This window comes from Alnus glutinosa, chromosome 7 (assembly GCF_958979055.1).
Source record: "Alnus glutinosa chromosome 7, dhAlnGlut1.1, whole genome shotgun sequence".
Lineage (NCBI taxonomy): Eukaryota > Viridiplantae > Streptophyta > Magnoliopsida > Fagales > Betulaceae > Alnus > Alnus glutinosa.
Window position 1 is genome coordinate 19,184,000 of NC_084892.1, and position 19,174 is coordinate 19,203,173.

The 19,174-nt window shown below is 39.8% G+C and overlaps 2 protein-coding genes across 5 annotated transcripts in view; one reads left to right on the plus strand and one right to left on the minus strand.

The window, feature by feature from the left end:
- The window catches only part of LOC133872735 (uncharacterized), a 35,288-nt gene extending 24,920 nt beyond the window's left edge, over nucleotides 1–10,368 (minus strand). Inside the window, exons 1-8 of one of the 4 annotated variants that reach the window (XM_062310321.1) lie at nucleotides 10,178–10,368; nucleotides 9,872–9,906; nucleotides 9,666–9,760; nucleotides 8,661–9,531; nucleotides 8,496–8,563; nucleotides 7,979–8,061; nucleotides 5,941–6,040; nucleotides 5,710–5,795 (exon numbers count right to left, since the gene is read on the minus strand). In XM_062310321.1, the coding sequence (XP_062166305.1) occupies nucleotides 5,710–5,795; nucleotides 5,941–6,040; nucleotides 7,979–8,061; nucleotides 8,496–8,563; nucleotides 8,661–9,531; nucleotides 9,666–9,760; nucleotides 9,872–9,875 (1,307 nt within the window). In that variant the 5' untranslated portion in view covers nucleotides 9,876–9,906; nucleotides 10,178–10,368. Of the gene's footprint in view, nucleotides 1–5,709; nucleotides 5,796–5,940; nucleotides 6,041–7,978; nucleotides 8,062–8,495; nucleotides 8,564–8,660; nucleotides 9,532–9,665; nucleotides 9,761–9,871; nucleotides 9,907–9,998 lie in introns of all 4 variants that reach the window. The other 3 variants (XM_062310323.1, XM_062310324.1, XM_062310322.1) reach the window with 3 other exon arrangements.
- Nucleotides 10,369–15,194: 4,826 nt separating this feature from the next.
- On the plus strand, nucleotides 15,195–17,433 carry LOC133873300 (uncharacterized). The gene is made up of 4 exons (XM_062311020.1): nucleotides 15,195–15,299; nucleotides 15,941–16,420; nucleotides 16,871–17,106; nucleotides 17,217–17,433. Exons 1-4 carry the CDS (start codon nucleotides 15,195–15,197, stop codon nucleotides 17,431–17,433), a joined length of 1,038 nt encoding a protein of 345 aa, XP_062167004.1.
- The last annotated feature ends 1,741 nt before the right edge of the window (nucleotides 17,434–19,174 follow it).

Here is a 19,174-nt window from a genome sequence, read left to right on the forward strand (position 1 = left end):
AATCAATCTCAACCTGGGTTCCCTCGGATTATTGCTCAACGTTGCTTTAACAGACATGGTGGTTTTTTGGTGGTTGAGGAATTTATCAGTGATAGAAGAAGTGGGTCGGTGCTTATTCCAGAAGGTAGAACCGGTAAAGGCTGGGAGATTTTTGGCTGGAGCTACGGTTGGCTCTTGAGCACTTCAAAGTGGGTTTTAGAGACACAGTGATAGAAACAGGGGTCCAGGCGGGGAGGGATAGAAGGAGAAGCAATGCAGAGGTTCTTGCAAAGACGATGGTACCGCTAGAGGATTCTTTTGGTTTTGTTTCAAGGCCGGTAGCTAGGGTGCCGAGGTGGGCGAGAGAGAGCTCGGCGGGAGATTACCTGGAAAAAGATGGATTAGTTCCGGCGTTGAATACACGGAGGATTCCAGGTCCGGCAAAGATTTCCCTTGTTACGACGTATGCAGCTAAGGCTCTAGCAAAGCCCGTCGCTTCATTTTGCGGTCATGTTGCTTCTGCAAAGCATTCTGTGAAGGGGCGTGGGGCGTCTAAATCTAGCACCCATTTTGGTGCTAACCTCGAATTGGCAAGTCTCAGAGAGACATTGGTGAAGCTTAAAGAAGAAGTAGTCGTCTGTTTGGAGAGGCTAGACTATGCTGAGTCAGTTGTGGTTGGTTTACTAGGAAGTGGGCCTAAGACAAAGGTAATAGATTCTAGACAAGCCCAATGTTCAGGGTTGGGTCCCAAGTGTGTGTTGAAGAATCCTTTGGGCCCTCAATTCAAGAGTGGAGTTTTATCCACATCCAAGGATTGGGTTGGTCTGGTGAGCCTTCGAGGCCCATGGGTTGGCCCAAACCCAAGGCTAAGGCAATTTTCAAACAGAAGTCTAAGAAGGGTTTGGGTGCAGATCAAGCTTTTTTTAAGTCCGACCCAAAAGGCGAGAATCCTACCCAGCATTCTCCTCATGCCTCTTCGAGAGATGCGACGTCGTCTACTGTTGGAGTATACGATGCGCTGCGAACGCCAGTGTTCTCAGGTGATCCTATCGAGGTGGGTGCTCCAGTGGAGTCCTCGGATTGTACTTCCCCAATGGGTTTGTCGACTGGTGAGCTTCTCGGTGTGTTTTCGGGGGTCGGCTTTTCACCAAAGAGGGCGCATCTGGAGCAGATCCAGCCAATGAGTTTGGCTGTGGACGCCGATCATGAAGTCCTACCTCGGATTTCAACAGAGGTTGAGGATATGCTTCACTCGATGTTCAGAATTAGAGAGTGGGTGTCGTGGCCTCTTAGCCCCTGTTCAGAGAATGCTGGAGGTGGGTCATATGCTTGGAGGGGGGTCATATGCTTGGAGGGGGAAGTTAGTATTGGATTCGGATGTTTCTAGGTTGATTGGGCTGGGGCTGGGGCTGCCGTTAAACCACAATCAGCATGATCCTTCTTTTCCAGGCAAGAGTTGATGCTGGGGCTTCCAACAACTAGCCTCCCGAGTGTTTTGATTTGGTTGTGTTCCATGAGGGTGACCAGCTTATTAAAGGAGCAGGCAGTGGGGGGAAGTTTTGTGTCTCATGGCTGAGAGGGAAGGAGAAGCTCGAATTGGTAGGATGCCTCCTCTCAATGCTTATTCTCCAATCTTGGGAGTCTATAAGGGTACTCTGATTGGGTCATTCAATGTGCAAATGAGATTTATCCCATTGTAGGGATTTCTTATGTGGGTCATAAGTTGCAATTGTTGGCTCTCTTGACTTTTCTTGAAGAGGAACGTCGTAATGAAGAGGTGGGAGCCCTGTCGAGTGGTAGCAAGAAGGGCAAAAGGGAGGTCAAGAATTTGGAGAGTTCTGTTAACTACGATGCTAGAGGTTCATGCTCAAGCAGTGGTAAAAGGAAGGCGAGGGGTCATCCAGTTGTGTCATGAAGCCTAGGATTCTATCTTGGAATGTGAGGGGGCTGAACAAGATGAGCAAACACCTAAGGATTAGTAACTTGCTTAGAGATTGGAAGGTGGATATTATTTGCTTCCAAGAAACCAAGGTTCATGGTATGGCAAGTAGTTTTGTGCGCAGCTTATGGGGTTGCAATCATGTGGATTGGTACTGTTTAGATTCTAGTGGGACCTCAGGGGGCATCTTGATCATGTGGGATAAAGGGTGGTGGAGAAGGTAGACGTGTGTTTGGGAGAGTTCACTCTCGCAGTCTCCCTCAGGAATGTAGGGAGTTGGCGGGGATTCTCAATTGATGGAACATGTCGTGGTGTATACGGGGTGATTTCAATGTAACTCGGTTCCCTAGTGAAAGATCTGGAGAGTGTAGTATGTCTTCTATGAGAGACTTCTCTGATTTTATCTCTGATCAAGGTTTCATGGATTTTCCTCTCGCTTTGAGAAGCTCGATTTCTTGTGGTTTCTCAGAAGAAGCTTCCCTGCCTCTATTTAGACCATTTTCTGATCCTTCTTGATTGTGGTGACATTTCTAGGGGGAGCAGGCCTTTCAAATTGAGAACATGTGGCTTAAGGTGGATGGTCTTATGGGGATGGTGAAACAATGGTGGGATTCTTATTCGTTTCAAGATACTCCTAGTTATATCTTAGCTTGCAAACTCAAGGCCCTGAAAGAGGATTTGAAGAAATGGAATGAAGAGGTTTTTGGTAATGTAGAGAGGAACAAGAGGAAGCTTTTTGAAGAACTTCAGGCTTTTGATGCTATTGAAGGTAGTAGGGCTTTAGTTGAGGAGGAGCTTCTAAAGAAGAGAGAGATTGTCAGTGAGATAGAGAGGTGTTCTCTTTTGGAGGAGGTGAGTTGGAGGCAGAAATCGAGGGTGATGCGGTTAAAGGAAGGGGATAAGCGTACTAAATTCTTCTGTTCGATAGCCAACTCAAATAGAACGTACAACACATGGTAAAGTTCTATCAAAAGCTCTTTTCTGAGCCGCGTAGGTGGAGGCCTATGGTGGATGGTATTTCCTTTGATTCTATTTTGGAGTCTGAAGCCAACTGGTTGAAGAGAGCTTTCAAGGAGGAGAAGGTTAGGAAGGTAGTGTCAGCTATGAATGGTGATAAGGTGCCAGGTCCTGATGGTTTCTCTATGGCTTTCTTCCAAGCGTGCTGGGATATCTTGAGCTTAGACATTATGAAGGTATTTTATGACTTTCATGCTAGAGGTTTGTTTGAGAAGAGCCTGAATGTTTCGTTCATTTCGCTTATTCCAAAGATTCCTAATGTTAATTCCCTCAAAGACTTTCGGCCTATTAGTCTTGTGGGAGGAATTTACAAAATTATTGCTCAAGTTCTAGCAAACAGATTGAAGTCAGTTTTGGAGAAGGTCATATCCAAATCTCAGAGTACTTTCATCAAAAGGAGGTAGATCCTTGATTCGATCCTTATTGCAAATGAATGCTTTGATAGAAGATTAAGATCAGGGGAGCCAGGCGTCATATTTTAAATGGATTTGGAAAAAGCATACGATCATGTAAATTGGGATTTTCTTTTGTATATGCTAAGGAGGTGTGGCTTTGGGGGAAAATGGTGTTCGTAGATAGTTCATCGTATTTCTTCTATGCGGTTTTCGATATTAGTCAATGGCTCTCCTAATGGTTTTTTCAGTAGTTCCCGAGGACTGAGACAAGGGGATCCTCTGTCTCCCCTATTGTTTGTGTTTGTGATGGAGGCTTTAAGCCGTATGATTTCTACTGCAATCAGTGGGGGTTTGCTGGAAAGTTTCTAAGTTGGTAATGCTACTTTTTTGCATCTTTGGTTTGCCAATGATACTCTAATTTTCTATAGTGCTCATTCCTCGCAGTTGCGTTATTTGCAGAGTCTCTTCCTTCTGTTTGAAGCTGCTTCGGGCTTGAAGGTTAATTTGGTAAAGTCAAATTTAATTCCAATGGGTAATGTAGATCAAGTGGGAAAGTTAGCCGGCATACTAGGGTGTGGGGTTGCTTCCTTGCCGGTGAAGTATCTTAGTCTTCCTTTGGGGGCTTCCTATAGGTCCACTCATATTTGGGACGGGGTTACCGAGAAGATAGAGCATCGGCTGGCCAGTTGAAAAAGGTTATACCTCTCCAAGGGTAGTAGAGTTACCCTTATTAAGAGTACCCTCACCAATTTACCTAAATATTTTATGTCTCTGTCCCTATCCCGGGGAGTGTTGCTACTTGCATTGAGAAGTTACAACGAGATTTTCTTTGGGGTGGGATTGGTGAAGAGTTCAAAAATTACTTAGTGAGTTGGTCGAAGGTTTGTACCCCAATTTCAGAAGGGGGGGTTGGGTATTAGGAACTTGTTGATGTTCAACCGCGCTTTGTTAGGTAAATGATTATGGCGGTTTGGAATTGAAGAGAGATGCTTGGTGGAGAGTTGCGGTGGATTCCAAGTTTGCCAGTTTGTGGGGCGGGTGGTGCTCCCTTGAGCTTGTAGGTGTCTTTGGAGTGGGGTTGTGGAAGAATATCAGGAAAGAGTGGGAGACTTTCTCCGTTTTTGCTATATTTGAAATGGGGGATGGGGTTAGGGCAAAATTTTGGCACGATTTGTGGTGCGAGGATACGGTTCTGAAGGAAGTTTTTCCTGATTTCTTTGATATTGCTCAGGTGAAGGATGCCTTAGTTGCGGATAATATGAAGGTTTCGGGCGATTCTATTCAATGGAACCTGAGCTTTGTTAGAGAGGTGCATGATTGGGAAGTGGGTGTCTTTGCTTCCTTCTTCCAGGTGTTGCACAGAACCGTGGTGAGTAGAGATCGTGCAGATAGGCTCTGGTGGGTCTCTTCCAAGAAATGATTGTTCAAGGTCAAATCATTCTATAGATCCTTGGCTTGCTTTGAAGGTAGATGCTTCCCTTAGACGAGTGTGGCGGACTTAGGCGCCTTCGAGGGCGGCACTTTTTGCGTGGTCCGCAGCACTAGGTAAGATTCTTACTGTGGACAATCTCAGGAAGAGGCATATCATCATTGTGGACAAATGTTGCTTGTGCAAGAGAGATGGGGAATTTGTGGACCATCTTCTTCTTCACTATGATGTGGCTTCCGCTCTGTGGGATAACATTTTTACTCGTTTTAGTATGTCTTGGGTTATGCCTAAAAGAGTTATCAACTTGATTGCTTGTTGGTGGAAGTTTAGAAGGCTGAAGAGTGCTGCAATTTGAAAGATGGTGCAAATCGACATTTTTTGACATGTTTGGAAGGAAAGAAATCTTAGGTGTTTCGAGGATTTGGAGAGTTCCATAGAGGATATTTTAACTTCGTTTTTTCATACGTTGTATCCTTAGATAGTGGCTTTTTTGTCCCCACTGTCGATTAGCTTTGCTGATTTTCTTGTTCGTTTTTCTATTCCTAGTTAGGTGTTTCTTTTTGTATACTTCCATTGTACTTAGGGGCACCTTACGCTTCTAATAAGAATAAATTTACTTATAATAAAAAAATATCTTACCACAACCTAGTACTTTTAATGACTTTAAAGGAGCCAATGTTCACTTTACGATATCTACATTACATTTGCATATGTTCAACGCATGATTCACTCCTTTCCTAACGAAGCATGTATCTTGACATGTACTAGAAAGTTTTAATGAGCAGAAATTTGGCCATCCCAACAATTGTGGTCTCATCCAGCAACCTGCTTTATTTCAGGTTATGATGTATGCTTTTGGAGTACTTCCAGAGTTTTTTTAATTTTTTTTTTAACTTCCTACTATAATATTTCTACAGAGTCAAGTGTCCAGGATAACACAGGTTACCTACCTTGAGCAAACTCCAAATGTGTATAAATTGGAGAGCAAAAGAGTGAGATTTCGCAAGGAAAGATTGTCTTCTCTGTGGTACTCATCCTGGGTACAAAGATAGACAATGTCTCAGTACCTTTTCTAAAATCTTGGCAAAGGTTTATGACACTAAAACCACGAAATTCTCAAATGATTAAACTAACAACTTGCAATTACAGTAATGTAATCAATTTCTGTATCTACAGCGCACCTCAAAACATTTAGCAAGGGAAGCCATAAGCTTTGCGCCGAAGTCAATTCCAACTAAACATGTCATCCCTGCAACAAAAGCACCAAAAACAGCAGCATACCTACACAAAGAGCACACAGCCAATGACTAAGACAAATAAAAGAAGAAAGGGAAAGCATGATAAAGGGCCCAGTTTTATATCCACTTATGGACCAAAATAATCTAACACCCATAGTGAAATATTTTCAATTCATACAAGACCATGCAGCAAAATGGAACAAATATTTTTTCAATTGCAACTGAAAGCTGCCATCTCGTACCATTTGTATAGGCAATTCAACAACTTTTGGACTAAAATATTCCACAGGGCTATAAAAAAAAACTAAAAAGAGACCTTTTATAAGCAAAAAAACATTCATCCAGCAAAATACTTTTAATGGATATGGAATTCTGGTCCTTGGACCAACAATGCTTACAAACTATCACAAAGAGGACCAGGAGGTAGACAGTGAATAGCTACAATTTTGAAATAAAATCTGGAGGCAAAGGCATCAAGACAGACTAACAGTTAAGAATAGAAAAAAAAAAAATTGATTTTTCAAAATTTTTCTATTAAACATACTGCCAAATCCATTTTGAAGATGACAAAGTGAGAAGGGAAAAACTAAGGAGCTCTAGAGTTTCATTTGCAAAAGAGGAAAGGAGGGGAGCAAGGACTCTTTCATAGATAAGAAAGATAACCAACTAAAAAGATCTGACATGGCTTAGATGAATAAGTTACAATATCTGGCAAAGAGCAACTTAAGAGAATTAAAACGTTCAAAAAAGAACTTCAAGGAATTCTTTAGATAGATAACATATTCAATGAACAAATAGACCATGGATTTCCAATTCAATTTTTCCATCTGAAATGGACTCCACATTCTTAGACCTACCTGTTTCATTCAAAAGGATATATCTTTCCTGTTGAGATATCACACGATTCTTATCAAACATGAAAGATTCTATTGAAAGTTATTTGATCTTTTTCCAATATTCAATATGACAAACATGAAAGCGAATTGCAATGGTAAGCTGTTACGGACCTATGTGCGACGTAGGAAGCGTGGGCAGGAAGCAAACGAACACATAGCTAAAGACCTCGCTAGGGTTCAGGGAGAGGATATAAGTGGCGGCTGAGGCAGAGAAGACTAAGAATGGGAAAGTAGGTGCTCTTCCAGCAGGACTTTTCGGTAGGAAAGAAATCATCTTGTAAGGAAAGTATTTCCTAGGAATAAGGAACACTGATTTCCACTAGAATAGGGTATTGATAAATAAGGGAATTCCTTTATAGAAAGAATTCCTAGGAATAAGGGATTTGATGTAATTCCACAACTTCTATTCTGCTTTGTAATCTTTATATATAGAGGTCTTGATTCATAATAAAGACACGATCAATTTACCATAGAATTCTCAGCTCTTGTAGTTGAATTAGGAGGCAGAGGTACCTCGAATACCTCGTGTCCATTCATCACCCTTCACCATAGGTAAATCCAGAAGGTTCAATCCTGCTGATTTGCCCATCCATAGACCAATAACCCGATCACAAAACCAGACATACATCATAAGCCTTCTCTATACTACTTCTCTTTTGCCTAAGGTCGAATGAAGCTCTCTCTCCAATTATTTGTTTATTTACAAATTTGAGAGCTGGAAGACCTATTATAGCTAAAATTTCAATCAAGTTCCGTTATGGAGAAAATTAGAGGGGTGCATTTGCACACAAAGCAGAGCCTTTGCAATGCTGTTCAACAGATTCATTCCCAACCCAGATGGACGATGTATAATCACACACATACACACAATATAAATATCAAATAAATGAATTGAATTTTCATGTGGAAGAAGTTAGGAATCATAAAGAATCACAGCTAAGAAACAGAAATCAAAGTCATGAAATGAACACTCTCCATGCAGCAATATGTACTTAATCATTATCAACTATATTAAATTGGAGATGGCCTCAATCAGAGGTTGGAGAAAACGAGGCAGATGAAGAGAAAATAAATAAACGCTTAACTGTTCATTGCCACGAGGACCTCCAGAACAAGATGCCAAAACCTCCTCGCTGATTATCTGTGAAGCAGCACTGCGAGCAATAGACTGCAGATGGGTTGAATCAGAGAGTAAAAGATACAATTCTAGACCAGCAACTGCATATAGATCTCACAGAAAAAAATTATGGTGAAAAATGGACCAGAACTAATAGCAACTTTCAAGGTGCCAGACATATAAGTGACTCCAAAGCAAGTGCAGACTGCAGCTCAGCGTTCCACCAGGACAGGTCTTACAGGTAAAAAATGTTTAAAATCAAACCATTTTTTGAATCTGATATCACTTCTAATTTTTGTTGGTGAAACTAGAACCTAAGCCCACCCCACCTCTTCAACATCAGTGCCAGAGGAACTTACACGACAAGTCTATCGTCATAATTGTTGCAGTAATCATTTCACATAATATAGAGATCTAGAATACATGATAATGAACATTTAGAAGGAATAAACAAAAAATATTAAGGTATAAGAGGAATGGCATACAAGAAGGATTGTGGATATTTCCCCCGTCATTGATTCCACATTAGATTCAGACAACCTATTCAGAAGACCTGGAACAAGTTAAGGATAAGAAATTTAGAGACAAGTAGAAGTTCAGCATCAAGGGCAAAAACAGCCTAGTTAAACAAAAAAGGACAGATTTCATACCCCGTACATGTCTGCGTATTTTGGTATACTCTTCTGACTCATTTCCTGAACGACCTCTCAAGTGAGGTGCAACATATTTTCCATGTCCCTTCGCTGCAGGTGCCTTGGCAGAAACTTCTTCTGACACCACTTTGTCACCACAAGACTCAACTGGCTTTGATGCACCAATAGCTGTATCACCCACCTCATCACATTCTTGTCCTGGCTCTTGCAACTTTCTTTTCTTACACTTCTTCCTTGAAGGCGCCTCAGCAGTACCTTCTTCTGACATGTATGCATCACATATTTTCACTGGTTCAGACGCTCCAACACTAGAGTCACCTACAACATCACTTTCTAGCCCTTGGTCCAATGACTTCTTCTTCTTCTTCTTACATTTCTTACTTTTAGAGCTCTTCTCAGAAAATTCCTCAGCACCTGGGAGTTCTTCCTCCCCCAAAGAATCAATAATAGATGGGATTCCTTCAAATAATGAATTGATACCATCGTCCTCTCCTCTTAATTTTCCAACCTTCACCTTGAGTTTCTTTGCAAGTTTCCTTTCCAATTCCAAATCCTCCTCCGCGGGTACAGCAGATTTCTGCATCTCCATTTCAAGATACTCCTCAAAATTCGTCCTTTTCAAATTTCTTTTAGAACCCTTCTTTCCTTTCACCACCTTCGATGTACTAGAACCATTAAATCCCGACGACACCAGTGTATCCTCAACCTCCTTTGGCATGTTAATTTTCTCCAAACTCTGATGTCTCTCAGAGTTACCATTTGGTTGCAAAAATCCTCTCTCTTTTACATTGTGACCAAACATATTATTCGGTTTTTTTACACTTTCTGAGTTTGAATTTCCAGACTTTTTCTTAAGCTTCTGATATTCCTATAAGCAAAAAATTCACATTACACAGAAGAATGAACACCCGCATAAATTGACGCTGATTCCAAAGAAAAAATCAAAAATAAAAATAAATATGGTAGAAATGAAAGCTATAAAACAACCACAAATTCTTTTACCTGCTGTTGGAGCAGAGCTTGATATTTCTTCGCTTTCTTTTCTAACCGAGCCTCTTTTCGCTTTTCTCGATGTGATTTCTCTTCCGATTTTTTCTCTGCAACATGTTTAATGAAAAAAATTAATATTACCTTCATTGTTTCTGAAAAATCAAACCAACGTAGAAAATTTAACTCAGACTTAATAATCAGAACCATAAGATGCTCACCCATGCTTCCTAATTAAGCTTCCCAAACTTAGCAACTGTAAAAAAAAAATAATAATAATAAAATAAAATAAAAATGTTAAGCACATTGCTAGTATGAAAATTGACCAATTGAAGCTCATGGCGAAACCTAATTGTGATATTTTCTTCTCTTTCCAAAGTGGATTTTTCTCATCAGCAAACCAGAGGCCTAATTGGTGTAGCGGTGCTGTGGGTGCAGTGTGATTGGTGTGTTGGAAATAAGGGTGGTCCAGTACCGAGCAAGGGCGGAGGGAGGAGGGTCCCTCAACCCCCAAAAATTTCCCTTACCCCCGGCAGATTTTTCTCGGATATCTTGGATGCCCACCCTCAACCAGTCATCAGGGACATCGAAATTACCGGCGGCTTCAAGCGGCAAACGTTGTTTCACAGTCAGGCTTGCGGTTTCAGACTGTTTCCCTTTCAGAGATTCAAAAATTAGGTTCTTCGTGAAGAAGACGATAAAAACGGAAACGGTGCCGTTCACACACTTAGTCTTTTTTATATGACAAAAACGCTCCGTTTCAATTATAAAGATCGCTGACAGTCTTAATGGGCCTCTATGACTCGTGAGATTCCTTTTTGGTTGTAAAATATGGCGGTCAGCTAATTCCAGCGATTAGGAATGTTATGCTTAGAATTAGTTTAGGATTGGGATTTAAAAATAGTAATTTTGAAATGTATAATTTGAAAAAATAATTTTTTAAAACGCAGTTAAGTGTTTGATAAAATTACAATTTGACATTTAAAATTATAGGTTAGCATTTAAAATTAAGCGTTTTTAAAAAAAAAAAAAAAAAACACCATCTTGCCTTCGATTTTAAAAAACAGTTTTTTGCATTTTCAAATCGAAATTTTTAAAAAATACAATTCTCAAACCATTCATTTTTTGCGATTTGGTTTAAAATTGCACTTTTTATCTACGAAATCACAATCTCAAACGCACACTCCGTGTTATATATGAAATTAATTGAGGGATTCTTGGCTTTAGCATAACTAATAAAGAAAAGAGTTTTAAAACAATACCGTCTTATCCCAGAAGAGAAATGATATTTTTACATCTTTCATATATCTTTTACATATCTCATTTCTAAATCGCTTCTTTTATTTTTCATGATATTTAGTTATAAACTATAAAATATTGAAAGCTAAAACATTATTTCATGTGTAACACCACAACTTAAACAATAAGTTGATAAGCGGAATAATTGCAGATTCTACGTGACGTACGTTACCAAAGTAACCCTTTGATTCACGCAATAAAAATTGCATGTATTTTTTTTTTTTTTTTTAAAACTACAAACTCGCTTCTATAATTTAAACTAAACACCCGATCTTTAAACTGAATACACTATTGATGCTATTTGGTTCGAACAAGAGTGTGTTTGTTTTTTTACACGTGAAAGATGATGTTTCATTCGAACTGGACCTAGTTCGTTCGAACGAAACCCTTTGAATTCTAATTTTTTTTCTATGTTTCCATCATATTTTTCACACGATTATAACTTGACGCTCACGTGATTCGCCATACCTAATCCACCGTCGCTTTTCTTTTAGTTTTAAAATGTAATAAAACGCGTTTTATTTCTAGATGTTAAGACTATTATGTGAATGATTTCTCAAACACATAACCGGATAAATTGTTAAATTTTAAGGGAGCCTAGACCTTAAATTCTGAAGTAACCTAGACTTTTTAAATTCTAAATGATCGTAGACCTTTAGATTATGAGGGAACTTATATCTTTTCAAACACTAGACTGAGATTAATTTTCTGCCTTTTTATTAATTGATCACCATTTAAATATGGGACTACATGACTACACAACTCAAACTGAATAAAACTAAAAGACTTTGAGATAAACTCCTACAATGAATAATAGAAACCTACTACTAAATGACTTATGCACCATAGTGGTATGAATAATTAAAAGACTTACTTAGATAAATAACTACAACTATCCTTATTTAATTAAACTACTTATACCCTAAGATAAGCTAGATCCCATATAACTTTTTTTTCATGAGATATTCTGTCATGGTAAAATCCACTAACATGCAAATTCTAATACCATAACATTCCTTCCCTGGACTTGTCTTTTTAATAAGCTCTTTGAGATAAGCCATAGCAACGTGTCCTTTGAATAAGCTTGAGCATTTCCATCTGTTCATCTGATTTCTTGATAAAGCTTTCGAACATAGCCATGAGGCTAACAAATTGATGCTCAAACCTATCAATTCTTGGATTCGCCATTGAACAAGAACGCAGCTCTGATACCAAAAAAATGTTGGGATAAATTGTTAAGTTCTAAAGGAATCTAGGCCTTAGTTTCTGAGGAAACCTAGACCTTTTAGATTCTAAGGGAACCTAGACCTTTTAGATTTTGAGGGAACCTAGACCTTTAGATTCTGAGGGAACCTAAACATTTTCAAATACCAGGTTTGAGATTAATTTTCTACTTCCTCTTTATTAATTAATCACCCTTTAAATAGGGGACTACATGACTATACAACTCAAACTGAATAAAATTAAAAGACTTTTTGATAAACTCCTACAATGAATAATAGAAACCTACTAATAAATGACTTATGCATCATAGTGCTATAAATAATTAAAAGATTAACTTAGATAGATAACTACAACTATTCTTATTTAATCAAACTACTCATACCCTAAGATAAGTTAGAGTCAAGATAACTTTTCATGAGATATTCTGTCTTGGTAAAATCCTCTAGCATGCAAGCTAATATCATAACATAGACCAAGTCATTTCAAGATATAATTGGGTTTCATTTTTAACATTTTGAAAATGGAAATGGAAATGGATCTTACAATGCTACCAATCAAAGCACAAAGTTGTTTGATATTTAGTCCTTCACACCTTACCATGGATCCTTCTACTATCTCCCTATATGGTATCCAGAGGCATACAAGAAATATTGTGAGGAATGTTTTGACTTCCTAAACAAACTAATGATCAAATTTTTAGTACCCCTGAGATAAACTCATTTATTTGCTCGGAAAACAATCTTAAATTGTTTTATTATCATGACCTTGTGACAACATCAATATGTTAAGAACCTACTACTTCTCAAACTCTGTCTAACTTTCATCTAATCTTTTTTCAAACGAACCATTGAATCTATTTTTCCACATGTGGGTCTTACATATCTAATGTATATCATATCTTTTACCCATCTCTTTTGTAAAGAGATATGATAGGTTTACAACCTTGGTACAACTCTATAAGAGTTTTGAATATGTTTGCTACCTTGCCTAATACTAGTTAAGGGGCTTTGTATTTATAGAAGAATTAGTTACAAGAGATTGAAACGATTACAACTTAATGCAATTATAGTTTGTGAATGAATGAAACTCTTTACATGATAACAAGATGTTATCTATCCTTTGAACTGCATTGATGTTTATCTTTATCAGTGTTGATATGATCAATATTTGAATTGGGATAAGTGGTGATTTAATATGGTATTAGAGCAGAAGTCTTAAGTTCAAACCCTGTTTTTGTCATTCACCTCTCATTTCAAATTTTAGTTTAATATTTCACGACTGGGTTTGATTTAATGATATTAAAAAAGAAATAGGTAAAGTAAAAAAAAAAAAAAAAAAAAAAAAACTTTTTGATTAATTTTTGCCTCTTACTAAGTTAATAAGAGGCAAAAATTACATTCAACACTTTGTCTTCTCTTTATCTAGAACACATATTTTGTTTTTGGATTAGCTACTTTTAGGCAAGCACTATAATTTATGTATTCTTTTTTTAATTATTCCTCACTCTCTCTCTCTCTCTCTCTCTCTCTCTCTTTTTGCTACGATAATTTCTCTCTTATTTTTGGTGGTTTAAGAAACGTTAAAAAAATAGATAATGAAATAAAAAAACTGTTATAATTTGTATTTGTTAGAATATAAATTAAATGGTTAAATTCATCAATTCCTATCAGCTTAAGCTTGTGGGATAACTGGTAATTTAACATGATATCAGAGCAAAAGTTTTGAATTTAAGTTTTGTCTCTGTCATTCACCTTTTATTTCAAATTTTTAATTAAATACTTCACGTATTTAGCTTAATTTAATATACGATTAAAAAGTTATTAGGTAAAGTAAAAAATATTAATGGAGATGCTCTAAATTAGAACACCGAGCGTTGAATCGGTGTAGTGTGGGTTGAGTCTCTGGTTGTACCCATACTGTGGAGGTGTTCGAGAGCGGTTATAGCAGTGCGAAGTGGTGGGTTTCTCGCGGAGGCTCGGACGCGGGCGGTTGAAACGTGAATAACGCTATGCGGATGCAGCGTGGCAGCAGTGACAGAGGAGAGGTACGGTGTGTAGGTGGGTGCAGTGATAGAGGAGCAATGCATCCGATTGGCGAAGCCGTGCATGTGTGTAGTATGGTATGTGCGACAGTGCGGAGTGGTGTGGCGGTGCTGCGAGCGAGAGGAGCCCTGTGCAGTGTTGGAGGCTTAGAGCGATCGCAAGTTCTCTTTGTATAAGAATAAGGGCATTTGGCTAGAGATGGCTTTCTTCTCTTAATTTGGTTTAAAGTGTTTGGCTGCACGTGTTGAGTTATCTAATCGTGAAGATTCTATAGATCCTATGTTTTAGAATAGAATTTTAGTTTACTTTTTATTCTGGCAGTTAGGGGTGTTAGATGAGCCCAGCTTCTCATGAATTCGGCCCGACTCAGTTCAATTAAGCTCGATTCGATCTCGGTTCGAATAATAAATGAGTTGTTCGTGAATACAATAATCTGCTCGAAAATATTAAACGAGACATACTCGTATAAGCTCAGGTCGACTCGAATAAAGCTCATGAGCTCGGCTTGTATAAGTTCGATTCGACTTTTTCGGCTCGAATCGTTAGCTCGCTCGCTCTCTCTCTCTCTCTCTCTCTCTCTCTCTCTCTCTCTCTCTCTCTCTCTCTCTCTCTCTCTCTCTCTCTCTCTCTCTCTCTCTCTCTCTCTCTCTCTCTCTCTCTCTCTCTCTCTCTCTCTCGCGTGTGTGTATAACATATAAATTTGTCAAGAAGTTCCTACGCGACCTTTTATTTATTTATTTTTTTTTGTAATCCATAAAGGGCAATAATATACAACTTGGGCCCTGTTGGGAATAATTTCGCTCAAACCGACCCATCAAAAGAATCATGGGCCTTCGGGTCAATAACAACCCAAAGAGAAGATAGCAAGACTCCCAGGAAGTCTTATCCTGGGAGATAGACATTAAGCAGCCAAGACAACAGCACTCCTGGAGAGTCATATCCTGGGAGTGAGACACTAAGCAGCTATTCCCGAGAATACATGACAGGAGGTAAATCCAGATTGGGTCCCGGGAATGCAGACGACCTAGGACCAAAGTCAGCTCAGCTAGCCAAGGCCCAAGACAAGCTTGTCCCGGGAAATCAGGTATTAGTTATCCTAAGAAATCCAAATTAGGACTCTACTCTAAGTTGAATTGAAGTAGGAGTCATAATCTGATCAGTAGTCCTATCCCCGGCAGAATCGGGATAGGACTCTTTGTCCAAGTCTAGTTTGATCAGTAGTCCTATTCCCAGTAGAATCGGGATAGGACTCCTAGTCCAGTCTGATCCTAGATTTTTAGGATCAAATTAGATTATATGTCTAATAAAGGATCAAAGTCCAAGTAGAACTCTGATTACACTCCTAGATCAAGAGGGAGCAAGAAACCTAATTCAGGTTGATTTCCACATCTTTACCTATAAATAGGACCATACCTGAGGTATAAACTCAGACTGAACTCTTGTGCATTGTGCATTATTTTCTCATATAAGCTCATTTAGGCATTGGAGCGAGACCTCTGGAAGGGTCTCTAGTTTTAGTTATTTTGCAGATTCTTGGGTAGTGTGAAGAACATCAAAGAATGTGCAGTTCACACCGCATCGAAACTATATCAACAGTTTGGCGCCGTCTGTGAGAATGATTATTCGTTTCTCATACAAAAAAGAAGATCTGTCATGGTGATGAACACACATTCCAAAAGCTAGATCAACTGAGATACCAGAGTCCGACTGGAGTTCGTTATTCAGAACAATTCACAGCCTCCACCATTCCCTGCCCCAGGAGGTGGAGACCAGGATCGCATAGCAGCATTGGAAGCCCAGATCGAAGACTTAACACAACAAAATGCAGAATTACTACACAGGAGGCCGGGACAGTCCCATCCCGAAATGAATAGGGATGAGCATGAGGAAGAAGAGCGCAACAGCCATACCGATAGCCACGGTCGTGGAGAGAAGGATCATCGAGAGGACGATCACCAAGAAGATAATTTTCGGAAAGTTAATCCTCGAGGATTAAGGAACAGAAGGCTCGACCATCATGGAGATCGGCGGGAGGATGCAAGAGATTTGAACAAAGTTATTGCTGAGTTGGAGAGAAGGTGCACGTACATGGAGATGGAAAGGAAGGACAAAAGTAGATCCTTAGTGGTGGACAAGTTCTTAATGGGTACAGACTCACCCTTCATCAAACGGGTAGCAAACTATCGACTTCCCGAGAAGTTTAAGGTACCTTAGATCTTAAGTTACGCTGGAGAAGGGGATCCTCTTGATCACCTGGAGAATTTCAGAGCTCATCTAAACCTTCACGGGACACCCGATGAAGTAGTGTGTCGGGTCTTCCCCCTCACTCTTTCAGGGAATGCCTAGAACTGGTTCAAGAAGTTGCCCCCAAATTCTATTGATAAGTTCAATGAGTTGTCCAAGATATTCCTAACAGAGTTTTTAGCTTTCCGAACAAGGAAGAAGCCTTTGGGATACTTGTTGTTGTTGCACGAGCAAAGCAACGAAAGTCTTACGGAGTTTATGACCCAGTTTAACCGAGGGAAGATAACAGTCGAAGATTCTACCGAGGATATGGTCTTCGCTGCCATCTATTAAGGAATTTCACCCGAGGAGCCTTTAATGAAGAAGTTGGCTCGGAAGCAACCAAGTACATTGCAGGGCTTGATGGATTAGGTAGAAGAATTCATTAATCAAGAAGAGACGTTGAAGGCTATGGCCAGTTCTAGGCAATACCGAGAGACAGCCCTAAAAAAGAAAAGAAAAGAATTTAGAAAAGCTGATGGGGAGGAGCAGAGTCTGGTAAAGAAGTTCCAAGACTATAACTTTACACCTCTCAATGCTGGGAAATTAGAAGTCCTCATGGAGATCAAAAGAGATCCAGAGTATCGCCGGCCAACCAAAGATACCAGGTAATCCTTCTCCCAAGAATGATGGTAAATATTGTAATTTACATGAACAAGAAGGTCATTACACCGAGGGGTGCATAGCCCTGAGGTTGTTAATCGAGGAGCTCAAAAAGAGAGTTGGTTCGGTTTTTAGGAGAGCAACGAAATCAGCCTAGAAATAATAGGCCCCAAAATTGTCGGTACTATCAGCCCCAAGATCGTCCTCAGCTATATGAGAGGGATCGGGAGAATAATCCCCGGGAGGATATAGAAAGAAGAGAGGACAGAGGAAGCAGGAGCCCACAGCGTAGAGAGCCAAGGCAAGATGAGATTCTGCTCGAGATCAGGTAGAAAGTATTTTCGGGAGTCCTAGGTGAGACTTTTATTTTTAGCATTTATGTTTGCAAAGAACTAGACTATTATTTTTTATTCAGACTAGTTATAGTAAAGACAGAATATTCCCTAGATTTTGGGAGTATGTATATTCTGAATAAAAGAATAGAGCTGACTAAGCATTAGAGCATTCCCAATCTAGAGACCGGGAACCCGTTGATGTCGCTTCTTTTATAGGAAGGAGAATGGGAGAAAAACTTATTTAAAAACAAGGAGGATTGACAGTAGGACTCCAGGAAAGTCCAATCCTCAGAGATAGACACAAGCTAGGAGGACAACCCTATAGAAAAAACAAGAATGAGCGAAAACCCTAAGGCAAATCCAAGGAGACAACCCTACAAATAAAACAAGGATGGGAGAAAACCCTTAGGCAAATCCAGAGAGACAACCCTACAGAGAAAACAAGGAAGAATGGGGGGTACGATTTAAACCCCAGCTTTACAGGTTTTCAGCAAGCAGGACTCCCCAGTAGTCCTATCCAGGGAGACAGGGGTCTAACCGTGGGAAAAACAAGGAAGAAAGACGACCCATGGTTTTTAAGTAACCCTTGGTTTTCAATTTTCGGTTTCACAGATTTACAGGTACAAGGAAGTTACCCTGGAGCTAGGGAGACAACCCTGCAGAAAAAACAAGGAAGGTAGACAACCCTGCAAAGAAAACAAGGAAGAGAGACAACCCTCAGTTATTAGGTAACCCTCAGGTTTTGCAAGTTTCCAGGAGTTAGCCATTGCTGGAAACAGGGAGAAAACCCTAAGGAAAAACAAAAAGGTAATAGGGGTCCGATTTAATCCTCGGGTTTGTAGTTTTCAAGTTTCAAGTTTCTAGAAATTGCAAGGGCATCATACAAAGGAGCCAAGGCTTGGGTTTCCCGAGACATAGAATTCTCATTATTTGAGCATACTTCGAATAAGGGAATTGGGGGTAACTGTTGGGAATAATTCCACTTAGACTGGCCCATCAAAAGTGAAAAATGAAATTGACTTCTAAATAAAAGACAAGTGTGTGCAAAGTGTGCAACAAAAATATCAATGCGGAAAGTAAACAACACAAAGATTTTTGTTGACGAAGTGGAAACTTAATCAAGAAAAAAACCACTCCGGGGCAGCCAAACCCAGGAATTCCACTATTCCGAAGACAAAGCTAGATACAAGATAGTAACACTCACATATACCCGATGCAGTGGTCGTACCTTGCTCTCTAACATGTAACCCAACTCGATCGTTTCCCAACCAGGTCTCCTACCTGAAGGGGTCTTCAATGGAATCATTTACCTTAGGGCCAGCCTCTAAGATAGACTTCAGATGTAGAGCAGCAACAACACACTTGCAATGGTTTCAGAGGAAAAATAACGTCTCTGAGCAGTTGTGGAATTCAATACCGAATTCTTGCAGTTCTCAATGCCCAGGGGCCTCTATTTATAGGCTGGGGGCTCAAATGAGCGTTAGGCAAAATATAGCTGGGTGCCGTCCGGACGGTGGTCATGGCAGTCTGGACGGACAACTGTGCGATAGGATTTTCTGAAAATTTCGCTGAGAAATCTTTCTTGTTTAAGAGCTGCGTCCGAACAGGATGTCACATCATCCGGACGGTCGCACGTTCGCTGCAAGTAATTTCCTTATAGGGCTTTGCGCGTCCGGACCATAGGGGATGAGCGTCCGAACGGCTGAACTTCAACACACAATTTCCATATCTGCTATGC

Bases quoted from the DNA above. Each gene is read 5' to 3' on its own strand.
- LOC133873300 (XM_062311020.1), top strand. From the start codon at position 15,195: ATGACAGGAGGTAAATCCAGATTGGGTCCCGGGAATGCAGACGACCTA. The intron at 16,421-16,870 runs GTACCTTAGATC...TTGATGGATTAG, and splicing joins GACTTCCCGAGAAGTTTAAG to GTAGAAGAATTCATTAATCA. The intron at 17,107-17,216 runs GTAATCCTTCTC...GAGCTCAAAAAG, and splicing joins CGGCCAACCAAAGATACCAG to AGAGTTGGTTCGGTTTTTAG.